General features: G+C 41.3%; 1 protein-coding gene across 1 annotated transcript in view; it reads right to left on the reverse strand.

Moving 5' to 3' along the window:
* Positions 1–24,335, reverse strand: part of EXOC4 (exocyst complex component 4) — a 674,858-nt gene that overhangs the window by 356,726 nt on the left and 293,797 nt on the right. Inside the window, exon 10 of the mRNA XM_045855728.1 lies at positions 13,673–13,769. Coding sequence (XP_045711684.1) covers positions 13,673–13,769 — 97 coding nt within the window. The remainder of the gene's footprint in view (positions 1–13,672; positions 13,770–24,335) is intronic.

The following is a 24,335-nucleotide window of genomic DNA, read 5'->3' on the forward strand; positions in this document are numbered from 1 at the left end:
AGTATGTCCTAATAGCCAAGTGGCTCAAGTACAGGCAGTGACTACATAAAATTAACAATAGGTTCAAGAGGGTATAAAGAGGTTAAAGACACATAGCTTTTACTATGCAAGAATTAAAGCAGGATTCCAAAGACCTATTAAAAGAATATTTAATATCCACCAACTTTATTTTGTGCTTTTACAACCAACCCACCCACTTACGGATGATGATTCCTTCTTTCGTTCACTCCAAACATTTTTACCGACTGCCAATTATGCGCTGCAACTACGTGATTTACAGACAGCACCAACGCACTGCAATTACATGAGAGCCTCCAATCGGCCCAGCCCTGCTCATCCAGTCCTGTGATGTTCTTACATCCAGGGGACCCTCGATTAATCCCTCACGTCACACTTCTCCCCCTTTCTTGACTGAATTTGGTTGTTTCCAAACACAAGCTTACATATTGATGTTTGCCTAAGAATGTTGATTTAAAGTTGCCAGCAATCTTTCTTTGAAAAGGGTAGTTCTTAACCATTCCTGGTGTTGAAATTCCTTCTCTTTAGAAAACTGGTAGCCCATAATAGTTGCCAATTTTTTTTCATCAATTGATCCATAAATCCCAAAGTCCAGGGAAAACAGAGCCAACTGATTTTAGTTTCCGTGACTTGTGCTTCCCAGGCTGCAGAACACGGTCTCACCTCTCCTGCAGACAATCTCGCTCCTGGGCGCCCGGGCTCATCACCTGGCAAGGAGAGGCCCCAGTCCCCCAGGTCCCTTACTTGTCCGAGAGGTCCCTCAGCCGCACAAGACAGGAAATCAAAAGATTTCTTGAGAAGCTGCTTTGAAGAAGTTTAAATGATGAGCAGTAGTAACACCATAAGATCCTAAAAAACTCTCATTTATTCCACAACGATGATTGAATATTGTTTTTAAAACTGCAAATTTCAGTGATATCTGACACAATGACTGACGAAAGGAACCGCCTACGGTTGCGAACGTCGGTGACCAACACAGAGGTAATGTTCCACAAAAGAAGCCAAACGCCAACCTGGACATATTGTATGATTCCATGTCTATGAAGTTCAAACACAGGCACAACCAATCTACATACTGAGAGAAATCAGAATAATGGTTACGTCGTAGAAACGGGTGCCAGCAGTGTGAGGAAGACTTCTGGGGCACTGAAGATAATCTATACTCATGTTCGCATCTTGATCTGGGTTATGGTTACACTTGTGTATACATATGTAAAAATTCATACACACATATTAATGTGTATGTAGGGATTTGTTCATGTTAATGTATATCTCAATAACAATAAAAAGAAACAGATTAGCTTTTAAAATATTCACATATTCTGAATTCACAAAATCCAATTAAGTAAGACCTTCCATGTATATTTTTTTTTGCTATAAAGTAATTCCTAGAAACTTTCTGGCACTACACTGTTTTCTTCTTCCAATGTACCAGAAACTTTCTCATCTACTTACAGTGTGGTAGCTTACAGTAATAGCTTGTAAAGAATGCTGAGTTTAACAAACACAATCGGCAAATACTTCCTACTCATCCACAAGTACTGAGAACTATCTGAGGACATCCAAAACTCCAACGTCTACTTCATTTGCGAAAGGACAGACCCTGCATTTCCAAGGTAAACACCACTATTCTTACAAAAAAAAAAAGAAATTAAGGTAATTAAAAACTAAATCATCTTTGGTACTTCCACCTCTATTCTTTATATCTGTCTGTTCTTGCTTATCTTGCATGAATCAAAGAACTTACCTTTCTTCTATTAAATAACAAAGTCTCAAGAAAATATTCTTGCTTAGCTGGAGGTTTCTTTTTGCTTGTTTTTAAGTTCAAAAGGAAAATGAAAAGGGTTTCTTGACCATAAAACAGAAAATAGTTCACGAAGGCACTGCATGGAAAAAAGCACAGTAGGCAGTACTAATGATTAAATGTTCAAATGAGAATGATTGGAAATGAGGAAGTTTAAAAAGACCAAGAAAGAGCCCTCGGTATCACCCAGAAGCCCCTGGCACGGAGTGTGCAAAGCACACGGGAGAGGGCGAAGCGCACGGGAGCGGGAGTGCATGTTCTGCGGGGCCAGGGGAGTGGTAAAACAATCTTCCAGGTTTCACAGACGAACAATGTACTGCCGATACCAGAAGAAATAAAAATTATTAGAGGTGGAGATCGTGTTTTTCCTCTAGGTATCACTACAATATTTTTGATACCAAATTACATTATCAATTCAGGTTTCAAATCAGATGCAAATGGGCCTGTGGCTGAACATAAACATATTTCGTTGAATGCTGAATAAGCATATTTTGGTTATTGCAGTCCAAGGCAAATACATGTACAGAATACATAAGAAGCAGCGCACGAATTATGTAAACACTTTGCACTGAAAAGAATCTTCTCTGTCTTTCATACGTAAGCTTCCAATAATGTTAATTAATAACTATAAATTTTAACTGGTAATAAGAAAACCTGCATCTAACATGTCTACTAAAATCAAGGTCAAAATCACAGCAGCATTCATGATGATTTCAGGCTTATTTGGACATATAGTTTTAGTTCCATGGTAGCTTTCACAGCAGGAAAAAAGTCATTTTTTTACATTGCTTAAGGGCCACTGACTTATCTTATATCCATGTGCCAGTTACTGATACCGGAAAAAAACAAAAAGAAAAATACAGACACTAGAGAAGGAAAAAGAAAGAGGACAGAAGGAACTCCTCTACAACTGCTCCAGACACAGCCATGACACAAGGTTCCCGCTCACCCTGCTGTTGGGGAAAAGAAAGCCGAAGCTGAAATAATGCAGAAGTCAACTGAACTCCTTGGCCCTGCCAATGACCATCAGCATTAAATTGAGGCATGAAACAGTATGAGCGAGCAACGGAAAAGACGTATCGATCCCGGCTCTGAATTTGCGCAGTATGTCTGAGGGATTCGCAATCACACATTTAAAGAATGTAGACCTGTCAATTCAGCATCTAGTTAACTGCATCTTGAGTTCAGCTTCTGATGAAGCATCTTCAGGAAGGACACTGTCTTCCAAGGGAAGCCTTCCTATCTTTGGAGTGCCCTGTTCCTTAAAAAACTCTCATTACGTAGAGTCAGATTGCATGAGCATCCAACCAACAGTGGGGTTCGAATCCAGATTTACGAAACAACAAAATACTAAACTGCTTTAGGTGTTGTCACTGTTAGACATTTATATATTTGAAAATGTGTATCAGATCTTTGTTTTTCTTGTCTCTCAGTCACGTTTTGAGTTCTTCCTACTGGTTAAGAAGAAGAAATGACTGTACACTTCTAACTAGGCTGCCATGTCCTACCTCTTGGACACTGTCGGCGAGGTGTGCGCTGATGTACGCATCGGGGACTTGGGTGGCTCTCCATTTCGCTCAGTAATAAAAACAATTGCCAGTTAGTTGCAATCAGTTTTCAGCCATATATCACACATCACTTTTTGAAAATACAGCAGTGAAAAAAAAGGTGAGAAAAAAACCTTAATCTGCCCTGGCTGGTATAGCTCAGTGGATTGAGTGCGAGCTGCGAACCAAAGTGTCACAGGTTCGATTCCCAGTCAGGGCACATGCCTGGGTTGCAGGCCACGGCTCCCAGCAACTGCACATTGATGTTTCTCTCTCTCTTTTTCTCCCTGCCTTCCCTCTCCAAAAATAAATAAATAAATAAAATCTTTAAAAAAAAAACCCAAAAAACCTTAATCTTCAAACATTAATTCAAAGATTAAAATCATTTAACAATTGTAATGTAAATTCAAAAGCAGTTATTCAAAGGTGGGGCTTGAAATCTAAGTCTACCACCACTCACGTGCTCCACAGGCCTTCCCAGGTCAGAACGGTCTGAAAACAGCACTATTTTTCATAATTCTGAGGACAGGGAAAAAATGCTGTGTTTCATAAAAATGCAACAGGGGAGCCACATTTCCTCTCGTGCATGAATAATGTACGATCTACAATGTTATTTGCTAGGCTATCTAATCACCAGCATCTTTCAAAATGTCCATAGAAGATTTAGCTCATTAAGGGCAAACATGTATCTGTAAAAAAATATAACAGCCTTGCGAACGCGCAGAGTAATATTCCTCCGAATACCACAGCACACATCAAACTGACACGGTGGGACAAATTGTGTGCATTTCTCGAAGATAAAAATATTGGACAAAGAAATGCAAAATAATTATGTCAGCTGTGACATTCATGTGTCCCCTAAATAATCAAACTTAAATCCCTCTTTCAAAACAAAATACATACACACACTTTCAAAAACAATTCACGGGCTATTGTACACTTTTTAAGTAAAAGTGAAAATCTAACAGAAACAGAACAAGAGCCTAAATAAGAAAGCTTTTAAAGCAAGGTTTCTCCTATTAGAAGAGACTTTATCATTTTAGAAGAGTATTCCACTATTCATAACAGAAAAAAAGGCAAAAGTTACTTTATGCATTCATAAGCTTTTTTTAAATTTACTTTTTACTGTATTTTTTTCCATCACCATTTATTAAGAGAAAGAAAAGGTAAAAATAAAAGTATCTGAAGTTCTAATAAATAGCCTCATATTTTGTTTAACTAGTCAAATTACAAAAGGCATAGTTTAGGAGCAGTAGTATAATAAAAATAAATTTCTAAATTCACCTTTTTATTGCTGTGTTTCACCCTAACACACTTTCTAGTTATGACAGAGGTAAAAAGATGTGAAAAAAATCTAATATTCTATTTCAGATATGAAAGAAAGATCAATCTATTTCAATATCATTACTAAGAAAAAACAATTTTTCATTATATTTTTATTTGTATCTGATGAAGAGACATTCATCACAAGTCAACAAATATTTTCTAAGCACTCTAAGAAGTTGCCTAGTAATTCTCTAAACAAATATTAACAGATACCCCATCTGTGTAGAAAATACATCTGAACTACTGTCCTGTCTTCACTGTGGAAGTTCTGCTGGAAAACCATTGGAGAAAGGAAAGGTCACGAGGAGCAGATATCCGGCAAGGTGAACGAATGCAAATTTAGCATTCTGAAGCCCTAAAATGATGCTACCAAATTCATTCATTTATTAATATGAGTTAGTGCCAGAAAACGTTGAAAAGACTTCTTGTGCTAGACCTGGTTTAGACCAATACAAACAGTTCATATGGTGGTAAGTGATTAGCCCAGGCTTTTCTATAAAAAACTGTTTCATTTCTTGGCAAAGCTTATTATGAGAACAAAACAAACCAAAAACATAGGCCTTCCGCAGAGCAGCCCATGAAGCCGCACCACACACTTGTTTAGGAGAATATGATGACCGACAGCTCGGCCACGGCTACCCTTGAAAAATGCTCACGTACCTGGAAGGTCACACGGGACAGCTCCCTGATAACCTCTTGATCGGCTGATGGCACAGTAACATTTGCTCAGTGTCTCTGGATACTGTCTCCAAGTGGTCTGTACCAAAGATTTATTTTCCATTTGCGCACACATCATTGTTAAGAGGGACTGAGGGTTTTCACTGTATTAACTAAAGTGCTAATAACGTCGCCATTACAAACAGGGTTCCCCGACCGTCCCACATCCAGGAAGGAAAATCTTCCTTCCAAAGCAGCTCTCCCTGGCAGCCATCACGCAAGGCTCTCTCTACGCCTTCAGGGTGCTCGGAAGTCTCAGAGCTGGTCCCCAGGGTTTCGTATCATCTAAATATAATGCCCCCCTTGTTGCTGAAACAAAAGGAGAAATTTTTGCCTCCACTGCCCGATGTACAAGCTACCTCCTCAGAGGCCCCAGGCTGCACCCCAGCACCAGACACCCCAGTTCCGTTACTCTGTTCACTGTTCCTTGAAAATGTCCCCTCTTTCCAATAGAATGTCATGTTCCCAGAAAGTCCTTCCCAACTCAGCCTGTATAAAACAGTGGCCCGCATCACCACCACCAGTCATTACCAAACTCCTAACTCTGCTCTGCTGCTCACAAATACTTCACAGACCTGATGCTGCTTCCCCTGTGTATTCATTGGCTTTTCCTTGTCTGACTTTTCCACTGGACTAAATTCAATGTGGTCAGAGGCTTGTTAGTCACCAGACGGAAAGACCTGGCACAAAGTAGGTGCTCAATAAATTGTGTTACGTGCAAGAGCAATGGACTTTTATTTTGCTTAATTATAAGAATGGTTTCTGTATGCCTTTGATCTGCCAGTGTTGTCAATATGTGAAATGATGAGTACGGTAATTAATAAAACAAGAACATAAAATAAAATATTAATCGCAAAGGCCACGGAGTTTGGAATATCAGTTTTAGAAACACAACTTACTATGCTGATGGCACGATCAATGGTGGAGCCCTTCATTCCTCTGGGTTCGGTTTCAGTTACTTCCTGACCCGGTAACTTCAAGCACTTCTTAACAATCACAGGCGTTTCAAAGCTGTTTTACGACCAGGCCTTCAGTCACTTTGAAACGGCACCCCATGCTGCTGCTAACTGGCAGTTTCTGCATCTGTCAAGATTAACTTCTAGAAGTTACAAATAAGATTAGATTACACGGCTACAATTACTTGTTCTTAAGAAAGACACTCAGCGAGAGTGATACTGTCCATCACCAAAGCCCAGTTGCCAAGAAAATTTCAACTCAATAACTGACCTAAATGCCAGCCTGCTCCTTAATGACCAATAAATATTTCATTTTTTGTTCTACCCAGGAAGCCTTAATTGCTGCCTAATTTTAATGACGTGTGGCTGATAATAAAGAGCGGAGAGTGTTCCCAGCGCGGATATTCAGTATTCAGGTTGTGTTCAACAGAGGAACCATCAGTGGCACTTTCGCTACTTTAAATGGCACTGTCATCGCCTGCGTCTGCAGCCTCTTACCGCTGCCAAGTCACCCCAAGACAGCAAACATCTGGGCTTCAACTGTCTCACAAGAATGCACTGCATCCATGGAAAGCGCTTATTGCTCCAAAACGCCAAATGCCTTTTAAAAGCTAGTTGAAGCAAATAAGCAAAAGAAAAAAGTATACCGTCAGTTGGACTTTTAGATTTTAAAATGTCAAGCCTTTGGAGTTCCCAATTATAAAAGCATTTCCCAGTCAAAGAATCATAAAGCTTGAAAGGTAAAAAGAAAAATCCAGACCAGCTAACTTCTTTAATTTATAGACATAAAAAATTAAGACTCACAGTGATTTGAAAAATATCAAAAATGTAAATACGATCACTTCTACACCACCTCCCCAGCCCACTTTCAGTGGGCCACCCTCTACGATCCAATGTGCTAAATGCCTTTCCATCAAAACAACAGCTCCCGTGCTGAAAGAATGATTAAATCAATCACTTACTAAATTAATGTCTGGAGCGTGTGGTAAGAGAAGAATTGAGTGTATGTTCTCCACAGTAGACAACTGAGGTTAAGAGAGACCCTAAGGATGGGGACCTAATCCAAGAGGGCTCATGCACTCGGCAGAAGATGCCGCTTGAGAACACGAACCACAGGCTTCCCTGAACACGCGTGTCCTCGGTCCCAGCTGGTCCTAGCTTGCAGGACCTGGAGTCCCTGCATCTCGAGCAAAGGTGGCCGCATCAGACCCCGTCCTCTGTCCCTGATCACCCCACTGTGGGACCGGAGTCTGCGCGTGGGAGATGCTGACAGCAGCACAGCCCAGTGCTAGCGCCGCTTCGTTCCGCGCCTTCCTCCCCTCACCTGTCTGCCTCCCTGGCCCAGAGCACACGCACAGTAAGACAGAGAAATGGGGCCAGCACTAGTGTGTTCAGAATACTTCAGTTAGATGCTGCAAGAATTTGTTTTTAAAAGAACACGTTTCTGTTTTGCCCCTCCTCATGGACATGACAACAGTGTGGTGATCACGGGGGGCGGGGGGCGGCAGGGAGAGGGCGCAGCCCGGGGAGGGGAGGTAAGAGGGATAAATGGTAAGGGGGAAAATACACAGTACGAAGTAAATATTAAAAAGAACACTTTGTTGTCAATCATTTTCTGCTACATGGAGGAACTGTAATAACAAACCAAAGACATAATATATTCTCTGCTTTTAGGCTTTCAGAGAATAAAGAATAATGATAAATAAATGAAAAGAACAAAGGGGAAAAGAAATTCTCCCTTCCTCCCCTCAAAACTCCACAAAAAGTGGCCACAAAATAATTTCAAGTTTCCTGAAATGGTGACATCATATAGTAATTGTAATTAAAAAGTGTTACATTATGTCAAACTGTGGTCAATACCTCAATAAAATATACTTCCTTGAAGGTTAAATGTAATTATTCAAAAATAATTTTTGTAAAAATTCTAAATTCATGAGAGACCTAGATAAAAGAAGAAAAATGTGTCACTCAAATTTCAACACTAACACTTCTTCCTTTTGTTCTGCAGACTCAAGGCCTATGAAACAAGTTCCATTTATCACCGTGGCTCCACCCGTTCCTCCGGAATGCTGGCAGAGAAAGCTACAAAAACAGCGAGCGTGTCGCAGGGGAAAAGGCACCACTCCTGTCATTTTCAGAGTCCGTATACTGGTGACAGTACTTCAGAGTCTACCCTGGCATGCCAGAAGTGTACTTATTTCAATATTTTTTTTTCATTTAGACCCACAAGGAGAAAAACTGATCAACGACCTCTTACCATCCAAATCTTACATTGAGGGTTTAATTGCACACAACGCCTTTTCAAGGCTAAGAGTGAGGCCAGGATAATAGCTATACCCAATTTTCTAAAACTTCACCCCCTGAGACAATTACCTGGTTTCTCAACCAAAAAGAGAAAATAGTATGGAAAAGCATCAAATAAACAAAGCAAGGGGTCAGCAGAGTTAATGGGTGGTAAAGAGCCTGCACGATTTCCTAGACGTGGGGTGGATATGGTTACACGCGGGGTCCAGAGACAACTGCTCCAGGGTCCCAGAGCGGAGGGGCCCGTGCAGTGACTCCACGTGAGGACAGTAGGAACGGCCGCTGAGGATACAGAAAACAGCACAATGGGGATGTGCTGTGTGGTGCTCTTGGCAGGCGGCTCAGCTTTCAATGGGGCCAACCTCAGGCTGCAAAGAATGCACTGCCAGCTGAATGAGAAGCATGAAAAAGAACGTCTTTAATAAATAAAGAGTGGAAGAGCCACTGCTGAAGCTTCTGGAAGACAGAGGTCAGTGCTGCTAGACATAGGAGAGGAGCGAAGGGAAAATGAGGCCCTGCCACACACTTGGACGGTTTCTTCCTCCCCAAGAAGGATATTGGCGAGTTCGCTGAAGGGGTGTAAGGAAACAAAGACATAATACTGGAACAGTGTTGGCTGTGAGAAAAGTCAACTTGCGGTAAGTTCCTTCTGAACCTATTTTTAATATGATATGTTATCAGTAAATGATAATTATTATAATCAACTAGAAAAAGAGTTTGAAAAATTGGGATGGAAAAAAGACGAGTCACTCAACGCAAGCAGAAACACCGGGACTACGTGGTGACGGCCTGTGTGATCGCTCAGTAACGCCCCGCTGGTTTCCAGAGAGCAGTCCCGATGGACAGACTTGGAATGAGAGGCCCCACACTTATCCACTTTCTCTCCCATGACTAGTGGTTTCCGACTTCTCGGTTTTTACCGCCAATGCAGCCACCAAGTGAGTAGGCAAAAACGGCCCCTTCTTTTTCTGTGTCCTCGGGACCTAGCACAGAATCAGAGCTCAGGAGGTAACCAGTGAGCAAAAGTGAGGTGACGGAACCTACATTTGAACCTGGACCATTTGTTCCGGTTGCATTTTAAATTTCAAATCTTGTGCTCTTTCCCATCTTTCCACTCTTCCACACTGCCTCTCCTGCTACATCACATTGTTTTTTAAGTAATAAAATGCTAAGTCACTTTCACTTGAAACTAGCATAAAAAAAGGCAAAGAACAAAAGGGTAAAAAATACTCCTCCTGTACCTATACATATTGCAATAAGCTCGAGACAAAAAGAATGAATATTTCTAAACAAAAGTCCATAGCTAAGTTTGAGAACACATGTTGCAAGTACTTAATAAACATTTCATTACTTGAGCATAAATAAATAAATGGCTACAGGAAAAATGAAATGATATTAGGAAAAATGAAATACACTAGTATGATAATGCGCCTTGATTCTCCTCATTACCAAAAGTAAACTTCCCAACTTTAAAAGAAATAATAAATGCAATAATCAGCAAGTGCTGAAGTGTAAAAACCAAAGTAAAAAAATACACTGAAACATCTTGTCATTTGAAGTTCCATTAGCTCATATAAGTTATAGCTTAAAACTCTATAATCGTTTGCGAAGATGGGTGCAGTTTGAGTCAAGGGCTAATTTAAAGTCTATAAAGCTTACGAAGAATATATGCATCCCTATGTTCACTGCAGTGTTACTGACAATAACCAAGATCTGGAAGCAGCCCAAGTGCCCGTCAGTAGATGAGTGGATAAAAAAGCTGTGGTCCATTCATACAAAGAAATACTACTCGACCAAAAAAAAGAAAAAAGAAAAAAGAAATCTTACCTTTTGCAACAGCATGGATGAACCTGGAGATTATTATGCTACGTGAAGTAAGCTAGTCAGAGAAAGAAAAATACCATATGATCTCACTTATATGTGGAATCTGATGAACAAAATGAACTGATGAACAAAACAGGAACAGAGGCATGAATACATGGAACGGACTGGCAGCAGTCAGAGGGGAAGGGAGGCTGGGGGACTGGATGAAAGAAGGTGAAGGGACTAAGCAAAAACCATACATAACACATGGACACATATAGCACTGAGGTGACAGCTGCGGGGGGGGGGGGGTCGGGGGTAGGTGGAGGTGAGCAAAGTGGGGGAAATTGGGACTGGGAGAGACTTTGCTTGGGGTGATGGGTGCATAGTGCAGTGCACAAACAATGCTCTTCTGAGTTGTGCACTTGAAACCTGTATGGGTTTGTGAACCAGTGTCACCCGAACAAATTCCATTAAATACATGCATACACACATAAATACATACTAAAAAAAAATAAGGTCTGTAATAATCACCTGCTTGGAAAGGAGTTAACCTACCTTGCAGACCACATGATATTGTTGTGACTTTGACTAAGAGTTACACAGAAATGAATGGACGATAAATTATTTTGAAACATGCAACAAAATTTTCTCCAGTTCTAGTCAATAACAAATTCACATTCTGAATGAGAGTGGAAACCAAACATGTGAGCAAACTAGCAGGAGTGTTCTCAAGTCTTAAAGCAACTCTCGCCCCGGACAGGTGGCTCAGCTGGCTGAGCATCATCCCCTACACCCAAGGCTGCGGGTTCGATCCTGGTCGGGGCGCGTACGAGAGGCGACCGATCCATGTTTCTCTCTCACATCGGTGTTTTTCTCTCTCCCTCCCTCCCTTCCTCTCTCTCTAAAATCAACAAGCAGGTCCCCAGGAAAGGATTTTTTTAAAAAACTTCTCTAGTAAAGCAGCATAGAAATAATATTAAACAGTAATTTTCAAGAACTTTAATACATTAAGTTCTAACAGTATTTTACCAGAATTGCATTTTAGTAAGTATGAAATAGTGTAACTTTTTTTTCTATTCAGCTAACTTTGCATTTAAAAAGAAAAGCCATTTATGGGGAAAAAAATCTCTTGAAAAGTGTTTATTAACAACACTGCCAAAAAACTTCCAAAGAATTTGTTTCTTCTATACTTAGGAACAAATGTAAGCGTAAGGATTCCATTTATCCAACAATAACATAACTTTGCAGTGAATTATGGCGTTAACCTAGGTTAGAAGATGCCTATAATGATTAAGGTATTTTCCCATTTTCCTAACAATTAGCAACTCTAATAAGAAATCAATTGTAATTGGAGAGAGAGTGGACACTCAATTAATTACCAAAGTCAGTTGATATATGAGAATTGTTACTTAATGTAGAAATTCTGTATGTTGTAATTTAGCTATTTCATATGTATATAAAATCAAATTTAGAATCTAAATTTAGAATAGTCTTAATTCAATGATTCTTAAATGATGTAAATTTATTTGCAATAAATGTTTGCTAAAATAATTCCTTAAAAGGCTAGACTTCTCTTTTAGAATCTCTTATTTTTCATTGTGTGTCAGTGGGGATCGTTGTTGAATTTCTACATTTGTGCTTTTGCATTTAAACCTAACTGGGTAAGGTATTCCAGTACAATTGTTAAAAACTGCTTAAGAGATTAGAATTGAATTATTTCTAATGATATTAATTTACTAAGTCTTGGCTAATAAGATGGTAGGATAATTCCAGTAATAACCTGCTTATGTTTTGAAAAAGCACACATAGCATTATCTCTAACCAATTTGGTAGCATTTGCTTAACTGTTAACCCAAACGCCACAAATGTCATAGAAGTTATCTGAGAAAGTTAGCATGATGATATGAGGTATCTAACTTTTTTTATTCATTTTTTTATTTTTAGAGAGAGGGGAAGGGAGAGAAAAGGAAAAGGAGCGAAACATCAATGTGTGGTTGCCTCTTGTGCGCCCCCTGCAGGGGGACCTGGCACGCAACCCAGGCAGGTGCCCTGACTGGGAATGGAACTGGCGACCCTTTGGGCTGGCGCTCAATCCACTGAGCCCCACCAGCCAGGCCAGGTATCTAACTTTTAATGAACCCAAGTGTTTCTTGTCCATTATATGAAACCAGCAAAAATATATACTGACCAATTACCAAGGAAAACATACAATTAATATTATATTCAATATCTGTACCCAACAAGTACCCTTATTTTAGTCAAAAACACGTCTTAACCTCTTCAGCAGTATTAACTGTATGCACATGTTGTGTAACAGATCTCAAGAACATTTTCACCTCACAAAACTGCAACTTTAGATCCATTGAGCAAATCCCTGTCCGCTATCCCAAAAAGCACCTTTTCAAAGGTATCTGGGGCCTAAACATTTTTTACACGGAAGTGCCATGAATCCTTGTTTTCCCACAGTCGCAGCGTCCCGACCAACTGCAGCACGGCAACAGACTGGGCCGCCAAGCTGTCCAGCCACCGCCAAGCTGTCCTTCGGTCCATAAAAACCACACGTGTAGCTGATGGCTAGAATGCCTTTCCGTTTTGTAAATCACGTTTGTGCAGAGACCTGCCAATTCCCCAGGACATCTGAGTCACTGCTGTAAATTAGTGACAGGTCACGGGTCTGCAATTCTGGGCCACAGAATAAGTATTTTAGGCTTTGCGGGCCATACGGGGTCCACTGCAAATATACGATTCTGTAATCACAGCACAAAAGCAGCTATGGGCAATACATAAATGGATAAGCATGACTGTGTGTCAATAAAATTTTATTTACAAAAGCAGGTGACAGGTTAGACTTCTGTGGCCCCTAGCCTGCCAACCCCTGAAATATGTAGGAAGGGGAACGGAAAGACAGGGGAAGGGGGAGGCCAGGGGCGGGGGCAGGGAGTAGGAAAGGAAATCTGAAGTATCCGTGGAGCAGTACTCCTGAGAATAAGTAGCTCCTTAGTAGGGTTCACATTATTTCTTCTATTGACTGTCTTTGATAGTGAGGCCCAAGGAAATGGAACAGGTTTTTGTTTTGTTTTGTTTTGTTTTTTTTAATGACTTGTTTCGGCGCTGACTGACCTATTGACATCCAGTACATCAGCATCAATAATGAAAACACTGATCTTCAGTTGAGTACACAGGACTGACCTTACCTTAGTAATGGGTGGAATATGACTGTAATATTTCTGGCTCCAGGTTTGCACACAAATTTTGTTCCTCCACCTTCAATTAAGTTGTCATCAGGACCCCCTTTCAGAAAAAAAAAGAGAGAGATTCAGTTTATTAGAGACATTACAAAAAAAGAAACTGAGTATATCTAGATAAATGTTACAGGGGCATACGAAGGACCATCTTTGAAAACAGCTGCCTTCAATATACAGAAAACTATTTTGAATGACTTGACCTGGTCTTCCTCACTCAATAAACTATGAGTGAGCATTTTCACCCTAATTAAACTACAGAATGCTTCCTGAAAATCTCCTTTTTGAAATAACTAGATGTTTGCCACGGGTCTCCCATGTAATAAGGAGATATAAGAAAAATAAATTAAGATATTCTTTTTAAAAAAGATTTTATTTATTTATTTTTAGGGAGGGAAGGGAGGGAGAAAGAGAGAGAGAGAAACATCAATGTGCAGTTGCTGGGGGTCATGGCCTGCAACCCAGGCATGTGCCCTGACTGGGAATCGAACCTGCGACACTTCGGTTCGCAGCCTGCGCTCAATCCACTGAGCTACATCAGCCAGGGCAGAATTAAGATATTCATAAAACTATGTCATACGCAAGAGCCCAGCCCTTTTGAGTGACCCAGAGGTGTCAATATCCTTGTTTTCTAAAGACGTCAGCGAGTTTCTGTGAGAAGCGTATCCAGCATTTTCTCTCCCACTGCTGATTGACAGCCATGTTGCAAAGTTTGGTACGTTGATATGTTGTTGGTGCTCTCAGAAAGTCTAAAGAAAACATGTTCCCACATGTTTCATGCTCTTTCCTCAAACATTCCGTAAGAGGCTCATTAACTGAAGGGTCACAGCACACTGAGGCAGACGACTCATCGAGACTGTCTTCCAGTCCACAGCCATTAAGATGCCCCTGATTTCAGATACCCTGCAATTTCAGAGAATACAGAATGTGGAAAGTGTGTATCTCAGGACGTTGGGAGAAATGCTCTCCCTCCACCCCCAAGTCTCGTGTTTCTTTCCATTAAAATGAAGCTCAATTAATGGAGTCCCTGACCTTTCTCTGTGTTTTACGCACTGCAGGGAAAGTGAAATAACTCCTCTCATAAAACTGGGGAGAAGCAGCTGCACATGCTTGCTTCGGCAACGCCGTTCCTCCACTTTAGAAACCAGAGTGCAAGGAGGTTGAGTATTTCTTGCTAAGTTTAGCAGTGAAGACCCTGCCTTGTCCAGAGAAGGAGGAAGTAGTCCAGCACCTTCAGTAAGGGGGTTAGTAAATCTGATTTTTTTTTCAAGAAGGCTTTCTTTTTTAATTTTTTTGTCTCCATTTTCCCACCACCACTTTCCCCTGCCCCACCCACCCCCACCTCCCACCCTCATTCCTAAATCTGTTTTAACTCTGCTGTCCATTCAGAAAAATCATTTGACTCTCAGACTGGACTACATCACTCCCTCTAGCTTATATCAACATGAAGGTAGTGCTTCATCCTTCCTCTGCCTTCTGCTGCTCCTTAGCAGTCTCAGAACCGGGAGGAAGGGCGCATGCCCTACAAGGGGCTTCCTCAGAACCTTAACAAACTGCACTTCCGATGCTCCGTTTCTTTTTCCTAAATTAAACATTTTCTTTCTAATTATAGTTCTTTGCACGATACCAAACATAGCTTAACCTCACCTGATTTATTATCTATCTTAATGGTCTCTGAGGCATCTTGAAAATTGACTGATAAAAACACGTGAAGCTTCAGAAATCCATACCCCAGATCGTCAAGCCTTCCCGGAGGCCTCGGAGTCTAGACAAATCCCACTTGGGTTACTTGTTTCCACTGACTAATCAGAGCGTGTTGTGTTAAGAGAAACAGAAAATATAATGGCATGTACAGCTTTTAATTCAAAACCATGAGCTATTTTTTCTCATCTGAAAGAAATCCATTTTATAGTACTGCATTTGCATTAGTGATATTAATGTTCTGTTACATCAGTGGTTTAGGTGAGTTAAAGGAAAACAAAAGGAGAACATTAAGACTACCACAGATATTACTCCTTTAGTAAAAATCTTCCTAAAAAGCTCACATTGTGTGGTCACATACAGAGAAAATAAGAATAGAGTAAATACGTCTCCTTTATCAATACGTCTCCTTTCTAAGATCATAAAATCAAGAATTGATTCTCCGAGGAAATGGTTGTGTGTGTACAGAAGAAACCAGGTTACATTCTGCACTCTAGGAAAAACATAAATAATTTACTAAGAAATAAATAAATCTACACAAAAAATAATGCCTTAACCTACTCCATGTGAGCATACCTTTTTAAGGACTACATAATTTCCAATGGTTTCTAAAAATTCTGGTGTTCTGTGACTTTACACATTGAATAATTAAATACAGACCTGATTAACCCACCTCCAGTCTTCTGTTCTGAATCCCTGTGAACTACAAGGCAGACGATTACTGATTTTCACAGTTACACAGCAAAAAGTAAAGCTTGGGCAGAAACACGAAAAAAAGAGACTCTCCCACCACCTGAAGCCCGACCAGAATCCCACGTGCAAGAACTTCGTCTATTACTCCAGCCCTGCTACCCAGGGCCACCTACGCTGCATCTGATACACCTTCCTCTCCATGGACCGCAAGTTCTAATTCGGCTTACTAAATTATGGATAGAGAGCACGAGCCCAGGGAAAACGTTCTCGAAAATCAAGCTGCCACGACCAAACGTAGAGGCTGTGGCCAAAGCCCATGGAGTCTGTGAGGCTCCGTCCCCTCAGATCTATTCCGGAGCTTCAACATTCCGGGTAGGAAACCAGCCTCGCTGGCCCTTCCACGCCTTCCCACAACCAGGGAGCCTGGGAGCTGCCGTCACGAACACGCCTGCGGAACCAGCTGCCCGATCCTGAGCAGAGCGCAGAAAGGGCCAGGGCCGCTCCCTGCCCGTCACTCATGACGCTCACTCTCTGGTCTCGGCGGCAGAGGCCAGGTGATGGGCGCCAGAGAAAATGCTGAGTGACGACGGACGGCTGGGGGGAGAGGGAAACGGCCCAGAGGATTGAAGGGAGAACATACATTCTGCAGGAAGGAGGGGCAGAAACGCCCCAGTCACATTTCCTCTAACAATGAGGACCCTGGTTTGACAGGCTCCCTTGCATGAGTGGCAAGGGCACCTCAGCCACCAATGACTAGGGAGATCACAGTACCTTAGTGCTCGCAGGTGAGTCCCTGCTTTAAGAACACACCCAACTTATAATTAGTTCCTAAACTTCCTTATTCTTTGATTTTTCCCAACTAGAAGTGGATGTCGTTTAACAGAACTGAAATAAAAACACCAAAGCCACAGAAATAAATGGAAACGTGTTCTCACTGAGAGGTCTGCGGTACAGTGGGAAGAATCAAAAAATCTCTGCCAGACCCCAGATCGCTACTTAATAAATGTGATAAAATTATTTAAATACTCTGAGCCTCAGAGAATTGAAAACACAGGTTGCAATGAACTCAGTGAAAGACTTGTGGTGAGGTTAAGGTGACGGACCCAAGGGCACTCGGGACAGCGTCTGACACCTAGTGCATCCGAGGTGAATGCCGGCTGACTCTCCCTGGAGAACCCCCAAGCAGGTCAGAATCCACTGGTCACACACGCAACATCACTGGGACAAAATCTAAGAAACAAAAACCCCAACTCAAAAATGTTGTTCTTGCTACTTTAGGCAACATTATGCCAGTCTGTATCATTCATCAGACCAATCAAAATATGTCTGTCTTATTTTGGGGGCAGTATTATTGCTGGGAAAACTTTAGAGTTTAAAAACTGTTGAGAACACAGCATGATGGAATAAAATCAGTCTTTATCCACTCTTAAATTTGCAATTAAAAATAATCATCACTAAATGGAGAGATATTAAAATTATGAATGCTTTGTGTCAAGTCCTGTGATACGAGCAGCACAGAATTTGATGGTCACTTCTGTTGAGCCACAGAATGCAGTGATCCTCACATGACACTTTTTAGTGGGTTCTGGATTTAAAGCTGGCCTTTCCCTACAGAAAAGAACCACGGTAAAGGTGAGTTTTTCTTTGCAGCAAATATTTTGCTTCATAAAATCTTTCTGAGTATTGTGAAAATGCACTCAGTACAATAAATATGGAATTCCTTACTTCATCAATAAATAGAGTCTTTAACTGACTCTAAGAGCCAGCTGGATGGTCTAGAAATTACCCGAATTCACAGGAGTCACCTTGCCAGTGGAGTTCTTGTACATTAAGTTCTTTGGCAAGTGTCTACTTTCTCTCTCTCTCTCTCTCTTTTTTTTTTTTTAAGATTCTTACCTATTTATTTTTAGAGAGAGGGGACGGGAGGGGGAGAGAAACATCAATGTGAGAGAAACATTGATTAGTTGCCTTTACACATCCCCTGACTGGAGATCGAACCCATAACCCCAGCATGTACCCCGACTGGGAATCAAACCAGCAACCCTCCACTACAGAAACAACACCCAACCAGCCAAGCCACACAGGCCAAGGCAACACGTGCCTGTGCTTAAAGTGCAAGCTGTCACTGTGATTTATGCTGCTGCTGCTACTGCTGCTGCTACGACCACTACCGGCACACTTGTAACGAGGAGCTAGCTCTAAGCTTGGGGCTGGGGACTAAATTAAGAAGAAAACAAAGGTCGAATACTTTTTCTCACACTCAAAATAACTTACAGTCACAGTTGGATCAAGCAAATCAGGATTGGCAGAGACATTCTACTGCTCATGGGTGAGTTGCTGTTGGACCGGGAAGAGAAACCCAGACAACAAGCCCCTTCAGGGAAAGAATCATGTGTTTGGACTCAACCCTCACCAAGTGTACCATTATTAACAATACTATTTTGTTCGTGGATGTATCCCTTGTGCTTAACATAGTTTCTGGTGTGTAATAAATACTCAGTGAACATTTGTTAAATGAATAGATAAGTAAACAAATGAACAAACAAAAAAAGATCATGTTTCTTTTCAAGTGAATTCTAAGTACAAAGCACTTAGGAACAAACAACAGTTGTGTTTTGCATAAAGTATGTTCAGTAAGGAATCCAAGTTTTAATAAAGTCCTGAAAAAGTATGTTGAATAAGACATTATTTGTAGAATATAAGCTCCCAAATATTAAAAAAATGAGTTCTCTCCACCATTTCAGAAGCAAATGCCTTGCTTGTATTTCATTGCTCAATCACATTTTACTCCTGGGAGGTAAGCTCCGATTCTGTATTGTAGATAATCAAGACAGGTGTCAAGTACCACGCAGGACAGGAAGAAAGAAGGTCAAGACCAGAAAAGGGGGCTCCTATTTATTACACATGTACTAGGAAACTGGTACCATGCTAGACCCTTTACATAAAATGCATCACTTAACCCTAGTACTATCCAAGTGATGTCGTTACCTAACACCCAGATGAAGAAACGGAGGCTCATCGGGGGCTGGGGAGGGGTGCAGAGTATCTTGCTCAAGGTCATATACACGGCAGGTTCCATATCCAGTACTCAAACAACTTGTTTCCCAACCGTACATACTGCAATGTGTTTTATATCATTTTATGTTCCCCGGAAACTCACAGGTGGAATAAAATGACCGAGAATATGGGTGCCACAGGAAAATTCTGAAGTGGGGAGCAACAAACCCTGCTTTTATGGTGGTTTTGATGTCTAAAATGCATTTTCCATGAAATCAACACCAACTGCAGCAGTTGCTTATCCAAGTCAGTGGACAAAAAGGCGCCTTTGATCAAAAATGTAAGAGAAGCTCAAGAAAAGCAATATTCTATATATAAAACTGTCGTGTAGACAATAACTCTCGAAGTAACACATCGGCGGCCCAACTGAGGCCCAATACACCACTTTCCTTTCTGACACAGTCCCAGCAGTGAGAACTGGAACTAAGGCCATTCCCCCGACCTCGGCCAGCAGTGGGGAGAATGGCCTCTCTGACCTCAGATGACCGAGGGCCCCACGGAGGTCCAGGAAGGTGACTGGAGGGGGACACAAAAGGGCTGAGACCTTCGGGTAAAGAACTTGGGAGAGTCTTCCTGTACTAGTACCCAAAGCTCCGACAGAAGCACATTTTTTCTGTTCCTCCTTTTAAGTAAAAAGGATTTCAAAAGCCCTCCCTTGCTTCTTCTGTTATTGTTACCACAGGTCGTTTGCACAGGTCTCGTCATCTGAGGCCATTATAACGTCACGGTTTCCTTCTGCCACAGGAATTGCCTGGAGTCCCACAGAGCTCGCCTCATTGTTTTTTATTTTAGCAACAAGGAAAAATAGGAAGATGGGGGAAAATACAAAGTTTTGAAAAGTTTCCAAAGTCTCATAAAATGAACAGTCCTAGAATGTAAATTAAATAAAGTTTACATTTTTAATACTTAAAACCTTGTTTCTATTCTTTTTTTTCCAGCTTTACTGAGGTATCATGGGCAATACTATTCAGGGGTGTCCAATCGGTGGCCCAGGATGGCTGTGAATGCAGCCCAATGCAAAATCAAAAATTTACTTACAACATTACAAGATTTCTTGTGTGTGTGATTGTGCCGCAATGTATGTAATGTGTGGCCAAGACAACTCTTCTTCCAGTGTGGCCCAGAGATGCCAAAAAGCAGGACACCCCTGCTGGTGAAAGCACACATTGTGGCGATTTGATAGATGCAGACATTGTGAAATGGTTCCTCCATCTAGTTAATTAACACATTCATCACCACATTATCTTTTTTTTGGAGGGGACACATTTCAGATCTACTCCCCTAGCAAATTCCGATTATACAGTACCGTTGTCTCTATTTCTTGCTGTTCTTGGTGACCGTTAGAATCCTGAGCATGCATTTGGGGCTACTATGCATGAAATCCTTCCTCTCCTGCCCTCCTAACACCCAGAACTTAACATGATCAGGGCAAACTCTGTGAGAAACTCGAGTGCTGTTGGTGGATTCCTTTGGTAATCGAAACTCATAAAGGACTGACAAACATCACCCAGAATGTGTTTTCCCCCTCCCGAGCACTGGCAGTCACCGCTGACTGAACTGGAGCCCTTCTGTGCTCTAAGCAGCCACGAGAGGTGCTGGGAGCTGGGACCTCTCATCTCTGTGGCAGAGAAAGAGCATGTCTCCTGCTGAACACGCCTCCCTCTCTGGGATGCAAAACCAAACCCAACAGTCAAATAAGCAAACAAACAAAAGAGCTCTCCTGGCACATTTTGTCAAAGAGTGCTTGTCATCACATAAAGTGGGTCTCTTGAGATGACAGGAGCAGCAAAGAATTAGGAGCCCCTGAATCCTAATCCTAGGCGTGAGGGCATTCATGCTTAATTACCTTGGCGGGGTGGAGGCTTATGGTGAGTGGTGAAAAACAGAACTTTGAAAGGAAGGGAAGAAAAAAAATTAAGGATTCCTTGATAATACTTTTATGCTGCTGAGGGCCCAGATGGGATGAACTAATTGAAATATATAGTAGTACCATCTAATTGTGGAATATTCTAGAGTGGAAATGAGAGTGAAGAAGAGAGACTTTGAGAACCAGGCATAAGGATTTACTATTTACAAGGGAAAAACAAGGGAGAAAAAGCGTTCTGGTAATAAAGAAATTCAAGGATTGACCACAGATCAACCATAAGGCTTGATAACCATAAGGCTTGATAAGAAAATAATGAGATTTGATGACTATTAAAATGTGCCTTGTGTGATAACTTGAAAGATACTCACCTATACCTAAAAGGAATGATCTATGGACATTGTGATGAAATACTGTCCCATGCTTGATTGGTGAGTATTTTATAGGTTCATTTTCAAGTAGGTTCATTTTTTTAAACTTTTATTTCAAGGTGGTAGTGAGAAAATGGTAATTTATTAACTTGATGTTATCATACTTAGGTACTTCTTCATCTTGAGATTCATATTTCTTGATTAAATTTAGAACACTACTATTTGAGTCTCAGAATATATTTTCAGGTAGATATTTATTTTTCTTTTAATGAGTTAAATAATTCTGGAGGAAGTTCTGATGAATTCAGGAGGCACTGTTTATACTGCTTATTCCCATCAGGGGCCTACAAAGATCAAGTCCATGTCTGTTTGTTTTTTATTGTTGCCCAAGTGCAGTTGCCTCCAGCTGCCCTCACTACTCTCCCCAAATCCATGTTTTCATGCGAGAACTTTCTGAAGTGCTTAAAGCAACTGTTAAAGCATCTGGAATGTCTGGTGGCTTAAAAGGTCCTTTCTAAGAAATATTAAACATTAACTTTCTAATTTACATATAATAAATATATGGAATAAATACATAGTTTGGTGAAAAAAAGAAAGGAAAAAAAAAACAATGAGGTTTGGAGAGGATATGACCGAAGAAAATGAGAGAAACGGACACTTGGGAGTCTCTAATGATAACAGAGTACTCATGGGTGGAGTCGGAGTGAAACTCACTTGAAAACAATGGGAGGTTGTAGGGAGAGAGGGTCACACTCAGAGTCACACCTTTCTTAGCTGCCCTGGGGTGCAGGCACAGGGCACCCTCCTCTGGGTTAGAAACGGCAGCATGGTGGAGATGGGGCAGGGAGTTTGATGTTTCCGACTTCAAGAATTAGGCAGCAGCAAAGTCTGGGAGTAGGATAAGATGAAGAAAAGGAAGAAAGAAATTCCGAGGGTCTCAGCCGGAAGGAAGAAGGGGGCATTACTTTGGATCCTCACTAAAGTATGAGGGATAACAGAGAGAAAGAGAATCTAAATTAGGCTTTAAATTAGGGCCTGCCTGATGACGAGTTTCTGTGGGAAGGACAAACGGTGCGTGTTCCAAAGTAGAAAGGACAGTACGGTGTGTGTGCGTGCAGTGCCTTGTAGCTGTTGGAATTTCCATTTGAGCGGACTGCTAGGAAGGAAATATTTCACTGAATTTCACTTCTGGTACAACCATCTCTTCCAGATTTTTGGAGAAAGACCATGCACTATTTTTTTATAAACAAATTAAAATCATATCCCTTTCTAGTTCAAGAATTGAATATATTCTAGCTCCTAAATAGCCTGTGAATTTTATAACAATCTATTATTTCAGGATGGTCTCTTGGTCTAAAAAACAAAACCAAAATAATTCAGCTCCTTAATTATTTTCCTATAATAACCTGTGACAGGTTTTGGAGTACAGGATGGCAAGGAACATTAAAAAAATGAAGGAATGAATTTTAAAGTTAATAATAGCTCACTCGGAGCCATCGGTAACGTGTTTACCTGGAGCTCTTTCACTCGCGTGAGTCGGAAAGGCTCTGTTAGTAACAGTGCTGTCTCTGCAATGCAGTCTGAAACAGCATGTTCTATGAAGACCAAAATGCAAGGTGTGAGCCAGCTAACAAAGGATCCATAGTCGCTGCATATGTATTTTTAAATAGTTCATGAATAAGGCACAAGGGACCTCTAATTAACCATCTTTGAGGAGCCTTCCCATTTTAGTGACACAATCCTCCAACTCACTTTATTTTAAGGCTACCTAAGGAGGCTGTATTGATTCCTTCTTTTCCTTCCACTCTGTAACTGATTCCCTAGTTTAAATGATCTTGACTCCACTAGATATGCTTCGTGGTTAGTGAGATCTCGCTAGCTCAGAGACCCCGGGGAGTGTAAGCTGGAGGAGCCCCTGCCTGAGGTATCGTGCGCCTGGTTCCTTTCACTTAGCATAGTGCTTTTAGAGCTCATGTCGGTGGTAGCAGGCATCAGTCCTTTGTTTCTTTGTGTGGCCAGACAGTATTTCAAACTATGTGCGTACCACATTCAGTGTGTCTCTTTATCAGCTGATAAACATTGGGTATTTCCACTTTTGGCTGTTATAAACAATGTAACTATAAACAGCCACATACAAGTTTTGCGTGGACATAAGTTTCCAGTTCTCTTCAATACAGACCTAGAATTTGGGTCGTTGGGCCATATGATAACATCTATGTTTAACATTTGGAGGAGCTGCCAGACTGTTTTAGGGTGCAAAGAGGCTGCACCCTAATGCTCATTGTTGTTATTGTTTTAAATAAGTAATTGTTCAAAAAATAAATCTGCACGTCTATGTATGGGGGGTTGTTCATATGGAAAACAATGCAGTAATTAATACATAATAACACAAGGATAAACTCTGTTTGACATACACACTACGGTAAACCCATTCTGCCCGCCCTGCGTGAGTATTTTGTCCTCCAGGAGAACCCTTTCCTGCCAGCCCGGAGCTCCCCCCGCCGCCCACGGGGGTGGCCCTGTGTGTTCTGAGGGGCCACCGAGGAGGCATTACCAGACGGAACAGGTGAGAGCAGAAGCACTGGGAATTGGCACGACGGGACGGACACTACGTGTGCTGTTTCAGCTGAGTGTCCCTGGTGGTTCGTCACCTATGATTAAAGCAGACAGTAAGGTTTCTGTCCTCACTCAAGTTTCGGACGGCAGAAGATTTTACTGTTTGCTCAGTGGTTCTTGTTAAAACAAAGCAGGAGTGATAGGAAGGATGACAGAATGCAGTGACATTCTCTGATCAGATAAGCCCTTCTCAGGGTTGACCCGACACGTATGCATGACTGGTCAGGAGACTTTCCACGACGGCTTGCCGGCTGACTGTGGATTTACGATGCAGATAAGCACCCACCTCAGCACGGAGTGAGCCCATCAATCT

Source organism: Phyllostomus hastatus, unplaced genomic scaffold (genome assembly GCF_019186645.2).
Source record: "Phyllostomus hastatus isolate PE091 unplaced genomic scaffold, TTU_PhHast_1.1 phas_scaffold_114, whole genome shotgun sequence".
Classification (NCBI taxonomy): Eukaryota; Metazoa; Chordata; class Mammalia; order Chiroptera; family Phyllostomidae; genus Phyllostomus; species Phyllostomus hastatus.